The 21501-nt window shown below is 36.3% G+C and overlaps 1 protein-coding gene across 1 annotated transcript in view; it reads right to left on the reverse strand.

Annotated features, from left to right (window-relative positions):
- Nucleotides 1-21206, reverse strand: part of PTGFR (prostaglandin F receptor) — a 44290-nt gene extending 23084 nt beyond the window's left edge. The window contains exon 1 of the mRNA XM_039221704.1: nt 20409-21206. Within this exon, the coding sequence (XP_039077635.1) occupies nt 20409-21206 (798 nt within the window). The remainder of the gene's footprint in view (nt 1-20408) is intronic.
- Between the last annotated feature and the right edge of the window lie 295 nt (nt 21207-21501).

Consider the following 21501-nt stretch of genomic DNA (forward strand, 5'->3'; position numbering starts at 1 on the left):
CCCAGTTGCAGGCTCTTTCTCAATAAATAAATAAACTTAAAAATAAGCACACAGCATGGCAATTCCTAGCTAATGCTTTGAGAAAAAAATGAGGTTGTAAGAATTAGAAGAAGATAAATTTTTTTTATCTAGAAATGATTAGAATCAATAAATGATTAAAACCAGGGGCACGTGCGTGGCTCAGTCAGTTAAGCATCTGCCTTCGGTTCAGGTCATGATCTCACAGCTTGTGGGTTTAAGCCCCGCATCAGGCTCTGTTCTGACAGCTCAGAGCCTGGAGCCTGCTTCAGATTCTGTGTCTCCCTCTGTCTCTCTGCCATTCAGCAAGCTGCTGAATATATAACCAATTTAGATAAAACAAAGACACTTCTCTAAACTAACATTATAATCCACAGAACATAATAAAACTCACATTCAAAATAGCATAGAAATTATAAAGTTTCTAGGAATTTACCTAAGAAATAAGCAAGACCTTTAAAGGGGCTTACATTTATTGGGCTCTGTGCTGACAGTTCAGAGCCTGGAGCCTGTTTCAGATTCTTGTTTCCCTCTCTCTCTGCCCCTCCCCAGCTCATGCTGTCTCTCTCTCTCTCTGTGTCTCAAAAATAAAAAAACGTTAAAAATTTTTTTAAAAAATAAAGGGGCTTACATTTTAAATTTGTCTTTTTCTGTATTTTTCAAATTTCATATAATAAACACATGTTACTTTGCTAATAAAAATATATCAATGGTGATGTTCAAAATATGTAGAACACTGGCACCAATGAATCCAAATGGCACAGGCAATAAACAGTTCAGCCTTGAGCCTTATAATTGTTAATTAAGTGATTATTATACTTCTGTCTCTGAATTTGCCGGGAAGATAAAGTTCAGCCTTCTACCTTCTCTGAGAAATTTCTCTGAATTACTGAAAAGATTTCGGGGAGGAAAAAACTGAGCTGGCATGGAAAGAAGACATGTCTATAAGGCTGGAGAACAGAAAAGTGAAAAAGGGAGTTGGCGCACATGGTCTGCACTTGACCGTCCTGTCCTGTCTGAAGAGACAGAACAAAAAAGTCCATGTAGCTCATCTTGCATCTTTCTGTATGAACTCAGTTGTTCCAAGAATGAGAACACTGGGGACCCTGCCATGACCTGTCTTCAAGTTATGAAGCAACAGGATAAAAAAATCCCTCATGGGGTTTGATTCTCAGATCCTAGGGGCAATCAAAAGACAGTGATTAATGCACAACATATGTAGTAAGTACCTTTACAAAATGCACGAGAGCAGTATGTAAATTTAATATGAAAAGCAGCGTAAGAGGTCAAATTGTTTTCACTTTATAAAGATATTCAAGGTAGGCAACGGAGAGACACACTCTCTGTACATTTTAACCATGATTCATTCCACACCGAAAGCAAATCATCACAAATTTCCCAAAGGATTCACTCAGATCACTAAGAAAGGCCTAAGTAATCCTATGAAAAGGTTTGAAAATGACCACCAAAAAACACCAAGACTGTTCTAGTTCTCTTAGGAAATTGTTCTCCTCCCCTTAGGAAGTTTTTGCTCAGGAAATTTCCTCCTTGCATACTGTAAACCTGTGGCTCCAATTCTATTATTTTTTTCATGAAACTACAAAGCTTTGTGGTATTATTTGCAAATATCAGAGAGCCAAGTCCTTCCTCTGTGGTTGTACAGAAGACACTGTGATCTTAAGAGGTTTTTCAAGTAATACCACAAAAATGGCCTCACTTAAAAGAACATGACTTTTCCCCGAAATAAATGAGAGGTGAGAAACATCTATAATTGGGGCGCCTGGGTGGCTCAGTTGGTTAAGCGTCCGACTTCGGCTCAGGTCATGATCTCATGGTTCCTGGGTTCGAGCCCCGTATCAGGCTCTGTGCTGACAGCTAGCTCAGAGCCTGGAGCCTGTTTTGGATTCTGTGTCTCCCTCTCTCTCTGACCCTCCCCTGCTCATTCTCTCTCTCTCTCTCTCTCAGAAAAAAAAAATTTTTTTTTAAAAAGAAACATCTGTAATCAATAAGAAATTAGGCTTTGCATTCAGGTAAGTGATTTGATAAAATGGGCTTAACTAGCCTTCAGATTACCCTGGCTGGACTGACCAGCGAGAGATACAAGGAGCCAAGCACCCTCCAGGCCTGTAGGTAAAGGTCCAAAACCCCAAAGAGTAAAACAGTGTCTGGTTGGCATCTTAGAGAAGAACTGACCTTATTAAACACATTCATATTAAGAAGCACATCATGAAAAGAAAGGAGGAGGTATAAACCTAAAATGGCATTTACTACAAGTCTATGGAAAAGAAATCAGTGTGAGGAAAAAGATGAAGTCATTTAATCCAAGGAAGAAAAGAAAACAGAAATGATTAAATCAAAAGGCAGGAATTGCATTCCTAGGAGAGAACTGGCAGTTAACATGTACTTCACTAACCCCAGAGACCACCAGAGACCATGGTGAACCTGAACTCAAGGAGGCTTCCATCAAGAACTCACTGCCCTTCATCTCTTGGCATAGACTAAACACAGATGAAGCTTCTGCTCATGCTCGTTCTTTTGTAATACAGCCAGTGCTGCTCATGTGTCCCCACATAAACTACACATTCCTTTGAAGTTGGGATCCCATTTTAGTCATGTTTATGGGATACCCATGGAGCACATGTGTGAATGCCCAGGCTAGACACTCAAAAAATGTTTTTCAAATTACCGCTGGGTTTCACTATGGTACCAAAGGGAATAATGGTCATAACAATAACCATCACACAGAACCTTTTACTGGATGCTCACCAGGTAGCATGTGAAAACTCATGTTACTTGATTAAATCACTGATGTGGTCGGCATTATTATTATTCATATTTTATAGAGGTTAAAATTGAAGCTCACAAAGATTCTTAGTAATTTTCCAAAGTGCAGTTGTCTATCCTGTCCAAACTCAGGTAGTGAGAAATTTCTGCAAACCACAATGGACTATATGACTTCACTTAATTAAAAGTAGAGATTCAAGGATAGGCTGAGGAGATTCAGTAGAGCCATGGGTTGTGGAGTCAATGCCAGTGAAGATGCTCATTGGGAGAGCAACACAAATTGAGATATCTTTGCATATAATAGGTGCCTGCTAAATATTTAGTTGGTGAATGCAACACTGAAGTTGGAAACTCCACCAGTTTTCCACGTTAGGGAATCCCACTGAGGTCCTAATTATGCTCTTCAACTGGGAATGAATACCCATCCTTTCTTCCCAATAACAGAAGGTAGAGAATAGTTATGCACCCTGATTTGGAAAGCACTGCCTCTTCTCAAGTCAGAATTTGCCGAGGTTTGTTATGGTGGAGTCAGCTGTCTTTCTCTACCCAGAGAGATTCACTTCTGCAGGATATTCAAGTTTTAAAATATTTAAGGACCCTATAGTAAAGCTCTGCAAAATAAAATTATATGCCCTGTTCATATTTGAAACAGTTTAAATGGTGGGATCTGTGGTATTAAAATCAATAGCAAAAAAAAGGCTTTTATTCCAAAGTCAATGCCTAAACAAGGGATATATAAAGTCCTGGTCCATGGTCCCTCTGGCATGTAAAACACACTTTCCTATAAATGTATGCACATGTGTGTGTCCTTCGTGCTATAATTACATATACAGTAATGACTAAACATTTCTCTTTTGTAGCAACATAATTATTACAGCATTTCAAAGCTAACTTCTCAAGAGTCAAGAAACAGAAAACCATTTGTAATTAAAACACGAAGTTGTTTAATTGTGTGTGTGTTATTCTGTGCAAAGCCAGAAACAAAAAAATTAATAATAATAAAAAGAATTAAGGGAGCCGAATAACTTAATTTCAAGAACAAAATGCAGAAGGATAATTGCATATTCTAAGCCAAATTAATGCCCATCAAAATGCCCTTTGCTAAACCAGCAGAGAAGATATACTGAAATTATTAATCAAGCAGAATAGATAAGGTATAATTAAATGTTTCCTTTATAATTATGCTTCAAGCCTTATGGAGAATTACTTTGAAAGTGTTTCCTTTTTTACTCACAAGCTAACCTTTGTTTAATAATGATTTATTATTTGCTTTACTTCCCAATATAAGTTCAAGACAGGTAATTTATTTATTATTCATGTGTCAAATGAAATTTCAAACAAACAACTTTTTGCTATAGTTCTCCATTGTAACCCATTCTGTATCTAGCAGCCAAAGTGATCTTTCTAAGCCATGTATCAGACCATGTTAAGGAACTCTCCAAGGGTTTCCAACTGAATTTCAACCCAAATCCACCATAGTCTATCTGGCCCCTGCCTTCCTTCTCTATCATCAGATTCTATCACCTGTGCTCCCTTGTCCCAGGTACTGGCATTTGTTTTGTCCCTCGTTACAAGTAGCTCATCCCCACCGCTAGGTTTTTGTGCTGGCCGTTTCCTCTGCCTACCCACCCTGCCCTCTCCCCACAGCTGGCTCCTTTTTGTCATCCGGGGGCTAACCTCATGGTGAGGTCATCCTTGACCATCCAATCTAAGAGTCCCAGCCCCATTCTCAGTTACAGTACTTTACCACTCTTGGAAACCATCCCATTAATTTATTTATATTCTCTCTCTCTCTCTCTCTCTCTCTCTCTCTCTCTCTCTCTCTCCAAACAACCCCCAGCCCTTGGCAACCACCCCTGCAAAAGAATGTAACCTTCACAAGAGAGGGAAGATCGCCTGTCATGTCCAGCACCCTACCCTAGCACCCAGAGCACTGTCTGACGCTTGGCGCCAAGAAAAATATTTATTGAATAAATGAATGAGCATTTCTAAACATATTATATTTATGGGCATGTTTTAATTCCTTTTTTATAACAAATCCTCACTAAGGCCACATCTTTGACTCTCTTTAAAAATCACGGACGATGGCATCCTCCAGCTACAAACATGCGGGATATGATTACAAACAGTAGTGTCCTGATACCAAAGCCATCAGATTTTGCAAGACATTTGGAATAAACAGGCTGTTCACTGAAAGATGAACATATTTTCAACATAAAAGTTTGTTTTGTTGTAATGCTCATGGCACCTTCTGGTTTTAATCAAAGCTTCACTAGTCCCTCAAAACATTCAGCAAAGACTTCTGTCTCCTGGAAGGGGCTTTTACCCTTTCAATGACAGAAGAAAAAGAACACTTCTCAAAGGGTAAAAAAAAAACTGTGCACAAAATCCAGGTTATTTTTAACATTCAATACCAACTAACAAAGCTGCCGTATTTGTTTCAATTTGGAATTTTTCATTTACACAGATAAATTAGGACCCCTTTAGGTTGGTGAAGGGGGATGGTAGGAGACAAAGGGTATTGTTAATGTCCTAGAAGGGAGAAGAGAAGCAAAAGAAAATTTTTTTTTAATTTATTGAAGGCAGGCTTTGTAGCAAACTTGTTCAAAGATTTACTTTCAATCAGGCCTATGTCAGTACAATAAGAGTACAAAAACGATCTTCCTGTTAATCATGTTTATCATTTTCCATACATCACAGGCAACTCAATGTCTCCCTAGCAGAGATCTTTCTCACAAACTTTGACTTAAATCTGGAGACATTTTAATTTGAGCTAAAATTTCACTTATAACGCACAACCAAGAATGTAGTGTAACTGCTCTTGATGCTAAATGCAAATAACATTGAATCTCTATGACTGTATCCTTCGGTTAAGCCCTCTGCACATACAGAGTCATGGCTGAGAAAATATACAACTGAAAGTATAAGAAAGACTCAATGGGCTAATCTCTGTGAAATGCTGAGAGCACTGTGTCTGGCTTATGGTAGGAGTTACAGATGAGGTTTTTAAATTAGCTAATCCTTACACTGCAAAACAACATTTCTAAGAAAGAACTTTACATTTAAAATTACCATCACAATTAGAGTTTTACAGTTATTTCCAAAATTTCACGTTTTACCAAAAAATAACATTTAAAAAATAAAATCCTTATATGATATTCATATGCATTTAATAACCATAGCTATAAGGATATTGTTTCATCACTAATTTAAGTTGTGATTAAAGAATTTTATTAGATGAGCTGCATTTTCCTTGAGCCTTTCCAGGAAGTATACCAGACATCACAGGAAAAAGAGCAGAAACATATGACATTGACTCTGTCACTAAAGAGCTCCCTCTCCATTTAGAAGATTAGACAGTCACAGGGGCGCCTGAGTGGCTCAGTTGGTTAAGCGTCCAACTTCAGTTCAGGTCATGATCTCATGGTTCATGGGTTCGAGCCCCGCGTTGGGCTCTGTGCTGACAGCTAGCTCAGAGCCTGGAGCCTGCTTCAGATTCTGTGTCTCCCTCTCTCTGACCCTCCCCTGCTCATGCTATGTCTCTGTCTCTCTCAGAAATAAATAAAAACATTTAAAAAAAATTTTTTAAAAGAGATTAAACAGGCACAAAACAAACAGTGTGGATTTTATGGTTATATAAAATTAGATGCTGTACTTTATCCATAAGAAGAGACAGACATGTGGGATAGAATAATCAGAACAGGTTTCATGGAGAAAATTATAAATAAAAACAAAGAATTTCAGAATTACGATTCCTCTAATAAAAAGAAAATCGGACTTAAATCAGTGTCATGTGCTATAGTAACATATTCTTACAAACACGATTTTTAGCCAGCAGGCATGTACACATTTGACTAATACTTCATGCTAAGCTATGTAACTTTGACATTTTATTTATGAAACAGCTTTTCTTCAAGTAAATTTGAAAGGAAATATAGTTACTCAATCAGCATTTATATATGAGGATTCTTTCTTTTTGTTTTTTAATGATTTATAATAAATAAATATATAAATAAATATAAATAAATAAATAAATAAATTATTTATTTATTTTTGAGAGAGAGAGAGAAAGAGAGACATAGTGCGAGTGGGGGAGGGCAAAGAGAGAGGGGGACACAGACTGAAGGAGGCTCCAGGCTCTGAGCTGTCAGCACAGAGCCTGACATGGGGCTCAAACTTGTGAACCGTGAGATAATGACCTGAGCTGAAGTTGGATGCTTAACTGACTGAGCCACCCAGGCACCCCTGAGCATTCTGAGTTTAATTATAAACATTATTTAAAGAACAGCATGTACCTATTATTACAATCATGGCACAGGGGCACCTAGGTGGCTCAGTCCATTAAGCAACTGACTCCTGATTTCAGCTCAGGTCATGATCTCGCAGTTTGTGGGATTCAGCCCTGTATTGGGCTCTGTGCTGACAGCATAGAGCTTTCTTGGGATTCACTCTCTCTCTCCCCCTCTCCTGTTTGTTTTCTTTCACTCTCTGTCTCTCTCTCTAAAAAAATAAACGTTAAAAAATAAAATAATATATTATTTTAAATAAATAAATAAAGTCACTGCACATTCATCCCTCCCTCCCCTCTTCAGACTGTGTGGGGTACTAGGTCTGTCAATGAGAAAGAAGGTCTAAGGCAGCATTTATCCCTCTACCCACCACAAAGAGTGGTCTTCAGTAGACAGGAAAAATGAAGTTAATTCCAAAACCGAGATCTTCATCTATCAAGCTAAAACATTTTTTAGTGTTTTGGCCTGACTGCGGAGGAGAGTAGGGAAAGGAGGCCAACAGAAATTGCTCGAATTCTTTGGGTTCTATTACTCTGCTCAGTAGCTGAATGCATGGGGCATCACTCAGAAATCACTGGGATGCATGAATTGTAATTGAGTGCTCAGCTGTTTCTTTATACAGTTTAGTAGATAAATAATCTCTGGGTGAGTTGAATTGATTTGAACTTGAGATTTCTGCAACCATATAAAACAATCCAAGAAATTCAAAAGAATGATGGCATAAACAATTTGGCTACATCTTAATGTCAATTCATACACAAGAGAGGTATTAGAGGCAAGGGCACGAATATAGATAGAAGAGGTTATCCATTCATCTTTACAGCCAAATATAAATGGCATGCTAAATCGACCATATGGAAACCCACATCAATCTAAAACTATCTAAATAAGCAGAATGGCTTTGTATTGCTACCATTTAGCTTACACAGATAAACCTAAAGCATGCAATTAGGAGAGGGTCAATACCACACAGCAGAAATTATTCCCGGACAGATTGCTGGATCCGCCACCATGCAGGAGAGAGTTTAGCAAATTGGCTTCAGCACCCAAATCCATAGATCAGCCTGCTATACACTCCAGGGGATGAACTAAAAAAACAAAGATCTCTTCTAAATACTGTGCATTTAAAACTGCTTAGTGGTTTGTTTGTGTGTTTTTTTTTTTTTTTTTCCTTTTTTCCAGCAAGCCTTTATATTCCTTTGAAATAAGAAACAGTCTGCCTTTGGACTTTGAATAGAGAAAAGAATCACCACACATCCTACAATCATTTCAAACTGACGGTGTGCTATCAAAGTCTATAAAGACTCTGGAATTTTTAAAAATTCTTTGGTATGTCAGGTATTTTTTTGATTCAGAAATAGTACATTAGAGAAATAGTGAAACTGTCAGTTGCAAAACTATGTAGTTATAGAAGCATACAGAGATTAAACTGTATCAAAAACTAATTCTCTGCACTGCAATGATCACAAGCATAATAAAGACATCTGTTGCTACTTCATGTTGCAATTTGGAAATAAGCTTTTACATTAGGAAATGAGGAGTAAGAAAGCATTTACACAATTCTTTCTTTCTACTGGCAGTTCTAGTCCAGGTAAAAGTGCATTTGTAATATCAAAAGACCCAAAGAACATGTTAGGTTGGAGGAATATTCTCCGAAGTTTCTTCCTAATGCACAGGTCTTGGGCAATTCTAAACCAAAACCTCAAGCAGGACTGGATGAAGGACAGGCCAATGGCAAGTGCTGATGTCCAGAGTTGTCAGGAACAAATTCCTGAAACTAATCAGAATTGATTTGCTTTCTAAACTGCAAATTTAACCATGTCCTTCTGTACACTGACTCCCTCCTTATTTAACTTCATACTTCCTAAATTTGCAAAACCAAAACAGCTATCAGAATACAGGTAGCAGAATATAAGAAGAAAATTTACTCCCCATATTATTCTATTTTACAATGTCAGGATTCTGGAGCCCAACGAAGAGGTATGGGGACATGGCAGAGAAGCGGGGAAAGTTCTACTTGTTCTGTTTGAATATTATTATGATGCTGGGTTCTATTAATAAGAATAGTACCAAAACTTTCTTAGATTATACCAATAATAGTAAATGCACAACAAAATCCAGAATATTCAAGAAGTCTAATGCTACTATTGTAATAAAATTGCTTACCTTAGGAAAAAAATAAGAAAAATAGAATTCTATAAATAATAATCTTGATTTAATAGCTATGTATTGAACTTTATAACTTAAAAAAAGAAAATGTAGATTCTTTTTAAATGCCCATGAAATATTTACAAAATCTGATAGTAAAAGTTAACTAATTTGAAAAGAGGAAAATTTACAAGTTGGTATAAGAAATTTTTAAACTATTAAACTGTATAACCCTCTGCAAAGCTTAATTTAAAAAGAAAAAATACAAATATTATATGAAATATTGGTAAAATAAACACATAGAAATGTATCAACTTTATGTATGATAAATATAAGTTAATAGTTAAAACATCTTCAATTATAAAAATTCTCAGTATAAAAATTTGCTGCTAAGTTTATGCTCTTGATGAAATTGAATAAGTTATTTGAAAATATACCAATGTTGGCTCAAGAAAAAGTAGAAAACTCAATCCAATAATCAGGAAAAACCCTGAAATCCTATGAGAAAGCACTGAAATGACGCCAAAGCACCACAAAATAGCTAACATCCAAGTTACTCAAATTATTCCAATATATAGAAATAGAATTTCGCTATTTGTTTTTTAAACTAATATAATTCTAGTACTAAAATGAGAATAAAAAGAAAGAAGGAAATTATAGACCCATATAACTTCTTTAAACACAAAAATATGCATGAAAGACTTTCCCCTCTAAAACACAAATGCTCAACAAGCCTATGAAAAGATGCTCAACATCATTAGTCAGAAAGGAAATGCAAATCAAAAGTATAATGAGTTACCACTGGATATCCACTAAAACAGCTACTATAAAAATTTTTTTCAAAAGAAAATAACAAGTGTCAGTGAAAATCTAGGGACACTGGAACCCTCATACATTAAGAAAATAACAAGTGTCAGTGAAGATCTAGAGACACTGGAACCCTCATACATTACTGATTGAAAGGCATGGTGGTGCAGCTATTGTGAAAAATAATTTGGTGTTACCTCAAAAAGTTAAACATAATACTACTACACGACCCAGCAAATTTCACTCCTAGTTAAATACCCAAAAAGATAGAAAACAGTGTTCAAACAAAACTTTGCATACAAATAGCAATGCTATTCACAATAGCCAAAGCTGGAAACAACCCAAATGTCCACCAGCTAATGAATGTATAAACAAAATGTGGCGTATCCATAGAAATGAATATTATTCAGCCACCAAAAAAAATGAAGTACTGATACATGCTACAACATGCATGAACCTTGAAAACATCAAGCTAGGTGAGAGAAGTCCACATATTTTAAGATTTCATTTATAAAAAGTAACTAAAATAGGCAAATCCATAAAAACAGAGAGAGCTAAGTGGTTGCCAGGGGCCACAAGGGGTGGGAAACGGGGTCTGAAGAATGATCACTAACTGGGTATGAGGCTTCCTTTTGGGGTGATGAAAATGTTCTAGACAAGACATTGGTTACACAACATTTTAAATGTAAAAAATGTCATGGGATTGTACCCCTTAAAGTGGCTAAAATAGTGAATTTTATGTTAAATGAATTTTGCCACAATAAAAATAAATTATTATTCCAAATACGACTCTGAGTATGGGAGATTATGATAATGAAAAGGAATCTTGTAACTGATAAACTGAAAGCACCTCTAAATAAAATGTGAAGACAATGGTAATTGTACAAGTTGAAGACAGATCGGTAGGGTAAAATAAAGGGTCCAGAAAGATCCAAACACATTTAAGAATTTCATACAAACTAAAGGTAGAATTTTAAAGAGTTGCACAAAGATAATGGAATAAACTATTCTTGTACAGCTAGCTAACCATTCAAAAGAAAATTCATATCATTAATCTACAAATTAAACAAAATACACTATAAATGTACTAAAAACATAAATACAAAAAAATGAAAAAGCAAAAGTGCTAGAAGAAAAAAGAGATGAATACCAATATCATCTCAGCCCAAGAAAAGTATTTCCTAACATGAAAGCAGTAACCACCCAAAAAAATATTGATTCATTCGCTACTTTTATAAATTAAAATACTAAATTAAAAAGGCTAACAATGAATGTGGAAAAACAATTGCTTTTACAATAACTGATTTTAAGTTTATTTTTATACATTAGCATTTTCTGCTCTTTGTTATCCAAAGAGTTCTTGCAAATGATTCACAGAAACCTACATATCTGGGGGGAAAAAAAAGAGAATGCCCAATTATATAAGAAAACGAAAGTTTATTCTATTAATCAAAGAAATTCAATCAATATATTTTCCCTATCCGATAAGTAAAAGGATACACTTAGAATGCTAATAGTGGTTATATCTGGAAAGTGGGGATTTGGGAGATTTTATTTTGTTAATTATAATTTGTAGTTTACTATATTTTTACACTAAAATTTGATACTTAAAGAAAACATTGCATGTTTTAAAGTAGCTTAAGAGGAATAGTACACAAAATTTAATATTCCTCAATAAGCAAAAAATACCTGTGGAAATAAAGAGAAACCTTTCCTTTCCAAAGACTCTCACCCTGGGCTTTCGGCTTCCTTCTCTGCCTAGTCTCTGCTCCTCTCCTCTCTCCTGCATTCTGTCTCCCAGGCCTTCCTGGGCATTCCTGTACGTTTCATTTTCCTTGTTTTCTGGTCCTCTAGTGTGAACATAAACTTTAGTTTGCAAGAAGCAAACTAAAGGAATACATAGTCATAATAACAATATCAACTACTCTTGCTGGGCTGCTACAGCAATATTATTATCATACAGCAATATTATTATTTATTACTTATTAATGCACCTTTGGGCCCAGACATTCCTCCACTCACACTAGAACAATCGATAAAGCAATCAGCCCTCTGCCCTGCTCCCAAACAAGCCTGGAAAAATGCAAACAGTTATATTTATCCCACATTAAAAATGGAAAAAGAAGGAAAAGGAAGATGTACATATGAGCAAGAGGTTGGAGAACAGAGTGTAAAGAACATGGGTAAAAGGAAGAAACTAGAAAATATGATTCCTAGCGTGTGCCTCAGGAATACTTTCCCAAGGTCAAGTCTCTATCTTGGCTTCACCCTCCACCTGCAGAGAAACCCCACGTTTTGCTCAGAAAATGTCTGCTGAATGAACAGTCAATGAGGAAAATAACAAGTACATTAAAGAATAAATGAATTATTTTATTTTCTTCATTTCTATTCTGAATTTCAATCATTTTTTTCTCTATTTTCAGTCCTCTCCAACACTTCTTTAACGTAAATTCTCAGTAAGAGTTGGTGGTTTCTGTAATGCTTCACTTCAGCAACATTTACTTCTCTTCTATATCTTGAGTCAATTTTATTATCAAATGATAGCATAAAATGCTGATTTGAATTATTAACTTTTTATGATCTGATTTAATTTTTCTGGTACTCCTGTTTCATTATTGAAAATTCTTCTAGCTTTTAATAGTAGTTTATTACAACTTGCTGTATTCTGATCTTGTTCAAATCTGTCCAAATACTATCTTGTCTGTACATTTTTATATCTCTAGGAATTATATCCATTATAATCTCTTTTCTCCTTGGTTTTTACAGTTTACATGACTTCACTTAGGATCACATTTACTTCCAGTAATTTTTCCTCCTCAGTGATGTACTATAGAAAATTTTCACATTCATGTTATCAAAAATAATCTCATCTACCTATATTTATAACAGAATACCTGTTATCCTGCTAGAACAGAAAATATATTCAAATATCTTCATATTTCAATTTGATACACATACCCTCTCTTCTCATTGTCTACAAATATTGTTGCCTATATCATAGACACTGTGAACAGTTAAATCACAGAAATTATTACTATAGTATCTAAAACACTGCCTTGCACAATGGTAGGTGCTCTATAAATATTTGTCAAAAAATAAACAAGTAACTTGTGGACCACCAAATAAACAAATAACTTGTGGACAGCCATCTACTATAGCATTCATTATTCATTTGATAACTAAAAAGTAACTCCAATCGTCTCATTGACAAAGTTACTGTCTGACAACATTAATATTTATTTTTAATTTGAGATGGAAAGAGCACACGAGCTGGGGAGAGGGGCAGATGGGAGAGAGAAGGAGACAGAGAGAGAGAGAGAGAGAGAGAGAGAGAGAGAATCTTAAGCAGGCTCCATGCCCAGCACAGAGCCCTACATGGGACACAATCCCACGCCCCTGGATCATGACCTAAGCTGAAATCAAGAGTCAGATGCTCAACCAACTGAGCCACCCAGGCACCCAAGCATTAATAGTTAATCATAACAGCAATACTAACAATAATAGTATAATAACTGAAGCATATGATACTATGTTGGGCACTATTTTAACTTACATTATTAACTTATTTAGCCCTCACAACAACCCAAGAAAATGAGAACTATTACAGTACCTATCTTACACCATGAGGAAAAGTGAGGCCCAAAGTGGTTATGGTCACATAGCCAGGAGGTGGAAGAAACGGGACTTATCTTAGCTCTCAGGGTATGTCTTTACTTCAAGTTATAAGCTCTTTGAGGAAACAGCTTTATCTCTCACTCCCTGGAGCTACTCACAGCTTGAGCATAATGCCTTATACCTAACAGTCTCAATCATGTTGAGCTATTTTAACTTGATTTAAATAATTTATATACTAATACCTTATACATTATTATAAAGTATTAGAGTATTTGAATTTGAATAAGATGCAAAAAATTAGCAGGCAACATCTTTACTTCTTGTGAGACAGTGGAATAAGGCACAGTGACCCAAAACTTCAGATAGAAATGTCCAAGAAAAGTTTTATGAAGCTGTGAGTTCCCTGTGCTCCTTTCGACTGCAACCGAACCTTCTTAATAGAGGAGAACACAGAAAACATCTGACCTAAACAGGGATGATTATTTGTAATTGAGACGGTGGATGGCAGTAAAAGGAATAGCCTTTTTTTTTTTTGAGTATTTGGAGATTTTAGATTTACTAGGAGCCAATAACTGTACTCTGAGATGTAGAGACCAAATCATTTTTTCTGATAGTACTTTTAAGTAAGTGGCATTATTATAATTAGTTCACAGATGTACAAAATTGGCTTAGAGTAACCCCACATCACAGCTAAGAGGTGGTAAGTCTGGGACCCTGTCCTCTGCCTGTACTTGAATAACTACAGTATCTTAAAGAGAAGGCTTAATTTGGAACTATGCACCAAAAGCTAAAATAAATGCTTTGACATAATCCAATTGTCTCTGTCTCCTTCACCACCACACCACAGCCACTTCATTCTGGCATTTCACTGTCTGAATTTTTTTGAGGATTTATTAGTCAAGAAGAAGTGAGAAAAACCACCTCCCTGTCTGTATGAAGCCATACGTGTATTCACTCTTCTGTGGCATTACCATACTTACACCCAGGACAGAGATGGACAGAATGACAAATTTACACAAGCTTTGAAAAGTAGTATTTGCAAATATCAAAAGACAGTTTTCTCCTATTGGAGGAAGTCCTCTCTAAATATAGATAAAGGGCATTGATATATGAGGTAAAATTTCGTGTGGCTATAAATGCTTTCCAGAGCAAATATAAATGGAAGGCACTTTATATACTCCCTGTAAGGATAAGACTAAACAAATAAAGCTAAAACTGGCAACCTGGAGAGATTCTGGGCACATTAACATCTTGAGTTGTTCTTTAAATGTTTTGGAGCTTAATAAAAACCCCAAGACACATTAAACCAGAAGATTTTTATAACCAAGAGAGTATAAATAAATCCACATGTCTCTGATTCATTTACACTTGAATCATTCAAGCAATGTTTTTAAGTGCCCTCCCAATGTCTATGGTATCTTTGGGCATTTTTATAACTCTTTCTCCTTAAAAACAGGAAATCATGTTTTGTCAAGAGTAAATGAACTTAAAATACCAAAAATATTCCACATCACTGTACACATCTAAAACAACAGATTTTTATGAAAATCCTCAGCTTAGTAAGGTCTTTTTTAATTGATTGACCTTTGCAGGACCAATTTTACACCATACGCTTCCACGGAGAGAGATAATAAACTAAAAGGAATTCAACTCCAAAGGCGTATATATAGCTCAATATATTAGCAGAATCACACTGTATACCTATGTGTAATATATGTTCTAGTTAGATAGTACATGATGAACAAATGGGCTTCTGAAAGACTGTCCTAAGCCAGATTCTGCAGGAAACAGACTTTGAGACAGAGATCTGCGTGCAGGGAGTGTCCCAGGAGTGTAAGGTGGTGAGGGAAGCAGGGTTTGGCAAAGAGGGAAGCAGAGCTCAGCACATTCGCAAGACCTCAGCCAGCAAGGTCTAAAGTGTGGATGACCCTTCAGGAATGCCTAAGAGAGGCAAGGGGGTAAGAGCTTTGTATCTCCACCATCCGTCCCTGCACACACAAGTGACCAAAGAGAGAGGGGACATCATTGTCAAGGCAGCTTCCGTTGGCTAAGGTAATTTCCCGGAGAGCAAGGCTCACCTATCACTTACCATTAGCCCTCTAAGACCTATTCATTATGATGCCAATACGTTTAGTAATTCAGTCAAACTTCAATCAGCTACCTAATTTTGTTATTTATATCTGACAAACATGTTAGTGACTAAATGTTTAACTACATTGACTAGAAACACTAGCGTAAGAGTATTAACCTTTAAAAAAAATCGAGCTCAAACTTTCTATATGCCAGAGAACACATTTCTTGGATAAACCCACCTACAAAAGAAATCTATGTACTTTTCATATACTTTACACTTCATTTCCCAAATAAATTATCTTCTATCCCTGAAGAGAAAGTAAACAAACATATGGCCTTCTAGTAAAAGATTGTTGAAGTTTAATAGCATCTACAGTTGCTGACTTAGAGAACAGATTAAAAATTACCATTTGGTTTCAGTATTTGCTTAATTAACTCTTACCTACAAAACTGCGAATCTACATTCTGGTCAATCATTTGCAATCTTTTGACATTCATACTACTTAAGTTACAGTCAACCAGTCAACAAGTATTTATTGCTCTGCCAAACTGTTGAAGTAAGCATAGCAATAATAATAAATTCTTTTCAGGGCTACATATTCTAGAAATGGAACATGAAAAAGAATCATTACTTGTATAAAGGCAAAAATAATATCAAGAAAATGTTACTTGATGTGTGGATAAATGAGGTTTTTTCCTCTCACTCTAGAAACGTCAAAAGAATGTCTTTAAGATTTATTTACTGAGGACAAGTGATTCACCTAGGATACACACAAGACAATTTTATAACTACCATTTGAGTCTTAAAGATTTTTGTATTAATTTGTTGCTAAATGAAATTATAAACTAATAAGTGTCCATTGTAGTTTCCTGTACTTTTCAGTTGGGATTGTAAGTGAATGAATTTATATGAGTTCACCATGTTTAAAACTATAAAATCCAGATATTGTAAAATTTTTAATTTAAAAATTTTAATGAGCTATATTTTAAACTAATACCATCTCTGCACTACATTTCTAAATCTTAATTCCTGAAAACACCCATTTCCTCCTTTGGAAAAATACACATTAAATTTTTAAAAATTTTAAAAAACACCACGGGGGATTTTTTGGGCAATAAAACTCTCCTGTATGATACTGTAATTGTGGACATATGTCAATACACATTTATCAAAATTCACACAATCCGCAACACTAAGGTAAAACACTACAGAATTTAGTCAATAGAATGTAACAGTATTGGCTCATAAATTGTGACAATTGTACCACACTCAGGTAAAGCTTAGTAATAAGTATAACTGGGGGTGTACGAGGGACATGAGAGGGTATATGTGAACTCTGTGCTTACCACTCATTTCCCTATAACCCTAAAGTTATTCAAAAGAAATAAACTCTTCTAAAAAGACAAAGGAAGAGAAAACTCAAACAACAGGATCATCTTACCTTTGTACTGATTGAACTCAATCATCAAAATTAATAAAGTATTCCTTTTGTCATCAGCTACAATTTAAATAATATTAGAAATTATGCCTCTATTGATAAGTTTTGATGCACTAAATCTTGTCAAGCACAAACACTGCCATCCGGATTACTCCTCTGATCCTTTTCACGTGTGCACCTGTATCTTTGTTTCAGTTTGAGGTTTGAACAAGACAATAACAGGTCAGAAAATATGTACAGATGTTCATTCAAATTACAAATCCAACTGATTTATTGGACTTGGACTGTATGAATCCAACTGATTCATACTCATCAATCATAGAAAGAAGACACATGATGTAAAGTAGGGCGCTGGGGAAGCTGTCAGCATTACAGTACAACTATGGGAATAGATAAACTTGTTTTCAGAGATACTTTAAAAATGGAGAGTAGACATATGTGGAACTTAAGAAACAAAACAGTTGAACACAGGAGAAGAGAAGAGAAAATAAAATAAAAAGAGAGAGGGAGGCAAAGCATAAGAGGACAAACTGAGGGCTGGTGGAGGGGTGCTGGGTAGGGAGACAGGCTAAATGGGTGATGGGCTTTAAGGAGGACACTTGTTGGGATGAGCACAACACCTTGTTGGGTGTCATATGTAAGTGATGAATCACTAAACTCTACTCCTGAAATCATTATTACACTATATGTTAACTAACTTGGATTTAAGTAAAATTTAAAAATTAGAAAAATTTGAAAAATGAAGAGTAGAGAATGATGCTTAGTCATTAATATCTGTGCAATTTTTCTAAGTATTTAAGGGAAAAAAGAGAAATATTTCAAATGAAATATTAGTGTTGGGTGCTATTTTGCATTCCCAAACCTGAGTGTTTTATGAGGGCTCCATTTAGAGCTGTCTGATGGCCTCAACCTAACGCCCAAGGCACATGTGTCCAGACCACAAAAGTTATAAATCCTTAAGTCAGAATGTGCTATGAAGACCCAAGTCTCCACAAGGGAAACCAGAAATGCAAAGAATGCTTCAAATAAAATACCAATCCATCAAGGAGTATCTGTGATATATCTACCATGCATCTCACATAGAAATAATTCTCACACTGCTAAAATGCATTTTAGAAGTATTAATACATTGGTGTCACAGGTATATTGATAACTTGTAAATAGAACACAGATCTCAGAAAATGTTTCACAAAAATAAAATTATGCTTCCACTAGAAATATGTTCAAAATATGAATTAAATTATATCTACTTTAACAGTGAAGGAAACCAAAAATTCAGAAAGAGGAATTAGAGAAAAACATGAATTCAAAATATCCATGATGAGCATGAAATTTTGCCACCTTCCACGATCTCACAGCACTTAACCTATCATTCCTATTTCTCAGTCAGAAGCCAGAACGAAGCAGGATTTTAAAGGTGACTGAGAACAAACAAAAACCAAAGCACCAGTGATTACCTCAGTTGTCCAGACTATCTGTCTCTCACTGAGTTCATTATTCCATTGTTTTCAGGTTCTCTCCAGGGCTAGGACCCTCATTTAAATTTTTTCCTTAAATATTTTCAGGTACTTCTTTTCTCACCTTCTTCACATTCCCTTTCCAACCCCCAAATTAATTTCAGTGCTACTCATACTCACTTTTTATTTGGAAAAGCTACTGTGTTTCAAGGCTTAAGAGGGGGGTTGGGGGGAGAAGGGAAATTCCTTTTGTTGAGTGGTGTAAATTAAAATCTCCAAGAATGAGCACTAAAGTGATTCCAAGTATTGATAGAGCTGCTCTCTGCTATTCAGATTCAAATAACTAGACCCTGAGCCCAGATCAGATCACTGCTCGGGTTTACCCAAGGCCTCCTAAATTGACAACAAGCAGGCCTCAAACTCTTGACCTGCCACTGACAAACCCAACCCGACCAATGGTGGTTGGGGTCTTAGGACCAGTTCAGGCATATCATGAATGAATATTTAAGCGATTTAACAATTGAAGACGCTAAATTCAAAGTGTGAGGACATAATACAAATAAAGAAATATTCAAACAGTGGAAATCCTCTTGTGAAATAAAATCAGCTGTCATAGAATCTGCCGGCAACAGAAGCTCTCCCCAACTTTCTTGTGCATCAGGACCAGCAGAATTGTTTATTAAAACTCCACTGGCAACAGTTCTTAGACACTGGTCCTGCTGGGGGCCTAGGAAAACTGCATCAGTAGCAAGTACTGGGCAGGGTATGACCACAACCTTTGTGTCCCATCTACCTTCGTCTCCCCAGTTTGCCTCACCTCTGCCTGTGGACCACCTCTAGCCCATTTCTTCACTGGTACAGAAAAAGGAATAAAAATAATCCTTGCTGCCATGACTAGCTATGTACAGAGGATTCTTTTCTCTTTCATGACATGTCTCCCTTTCCATCATAAAATGATGGAGTTAAGGCCATACTTATCAATCATAAGTATTTTGTTCCTTCTACCAAGAAGGTAATATAAATGACTTATGTTTGTTGCTAATTCCTTAACCTTAGCCTTCATTTCCAAATAAAAATATCAAGCTGTGAAACATAGCTACTGCCTACATTTAAAAAAAAAAAAAAAGGAATGGAATGATAAGGGAAGGATTCTTGGCTCTCCTGCAAATCATACCTCCCAGTGAACTATTGGCATTGTTCTTGGGTTGGTGAATGAACTAGTGATCTCTTCACCTAAGCTATCCATAGACTTCACTGGCACTATCCAACTATCTCAACTCATCACCTCCTCTTGCAAGCCAAGACCTAGTCTTATACATTTAGAAACACTCAGTAGCTAATATGCCTTTTCTATACATTAAAAGTCTGTGTGACTTGCTACCAAGACTTACTTAGTTGAGTCCACTCCAATACTGTATCATACTTCGTCATTTTTGTTTCACATTTTAGAAACCAATCCTATTAAGGATATTAAAACTATGTTACTCTGTTAAAATTACTCTTTACTGCAAGCAGGTTACACTATGGTTAGAATTGTTTAGTGAGCCCTTTCTTTCAACGCAGGACTTGTGAGGAAATCACCATATGTACCGTAAATAGCTTAATTCTAAGCCAGAGATGAGTGCTGACATAAGTTTTGGGGAGGAAGAAATTCCAGCATTTAAAAGACTGAACAGTGTTCCCCATCAAGACTAACAACCTTGAAAAAGACAACAAACCCCGTATTAAACATGGAAAAATGGAACGAAGCAGAAATTGTCAAAACGTTAGACTCTTACCAGAAATGGACTCCAGCAAATGCAGGAGACACACATTATAGCCAGGAGCTGGATGACCATTTCAAAATGATGAGACCTGCCTTGTCTGTGCTGCTGACTCTTAAATTTAACTCTTAAAAGTGTAATTCCTGTGATGGCATTGCACAGGAATGAAACGCCAAGGGCTAAGAGCCCCAGAAAAGAAAAGAGTAGAAGATAAAACCTATCTTCCCAGTCTTTGACGTGTTCTGTTTTGTAGAAACACCAGGTCCTCGATGCTTGAATTGTATAGTTTCGATGCCCAAGGATGGGTAGCAAAGCTATGAAAACAGCAAACAAGCACACTCCACTCAACATCATTTTCACATGTTTGGATGTAATTTTCGTTGAATGAAATATTGGTTTGGTGACTCCAAAACATCGTTCAATGGCCATCACACTGCCTAGAAAAAGTGGGCACAGACCAGAGAATACCATGCAGATGCCAAAAATACTGCAAAGGATGTTCGACTGGTCAAAACGGATCCAGTCTTTATCAGAAGCGTATACAAAGACTGCTATAGCTCCATTGATGAGGTGGCCAAAGAAGTCTGTGATTACCAGGGCACTAGCGAAAAGCAGAAACGATGCCTTGGACTTCTGTCTAAATCTCTGATAGGCCTTCATGAGAATAGCAATGGCAAGGCTGTTTGATACGATTCCCACTGTCATGAAGATTACTGAAAAAAATACTGAAAACCGGTTTTCCGTCTGGCAAGTTGTATTTGAAAAGAGCCCAGCTTCAGGAGACACTGGCTGTTTGGAATTGTTCATAGACATTGTTGTGGAGATAAAAAGCTGGCCACTCAAGTCATCTCCCTCTCAAAACACTCCAGGCTTCTAGTCCGGACATCTGTGGCATAAAGACAGAGGAATTATGAGCACTGGATAACTGCTCATCTGACATTTAAGACCAAAGCGCCCCAGCACCCTGTGGTGAGAATCAGATGTATCTGGCCTATTATAAGCAAGATTGCATCATACCAAAGCAGCACACATCTGCCTGTGGTTCCACATTTCATGTTCAAGGTAAAGAAGCCACCAAACTTGAGACCCTTTGGTTAACTCTGTGGCC

The sequence above is a fragment of the Hyaena hyaena genome, unplaced genomic scaffold (genome assembly GCF_003009895.1).
Source record: "Hyaena hyaena isolate Hyena2069 unplaced genomic scaffold, ASM300989v1 scaffold_1000, whole genome shotgun sequence".
Taxonomy (NCBI): Eukaryota; Metazoa; Chordata; class Mammalia; order Carnivora; family Hyaenidae; genus Hyaena; species Hyaena hyaena.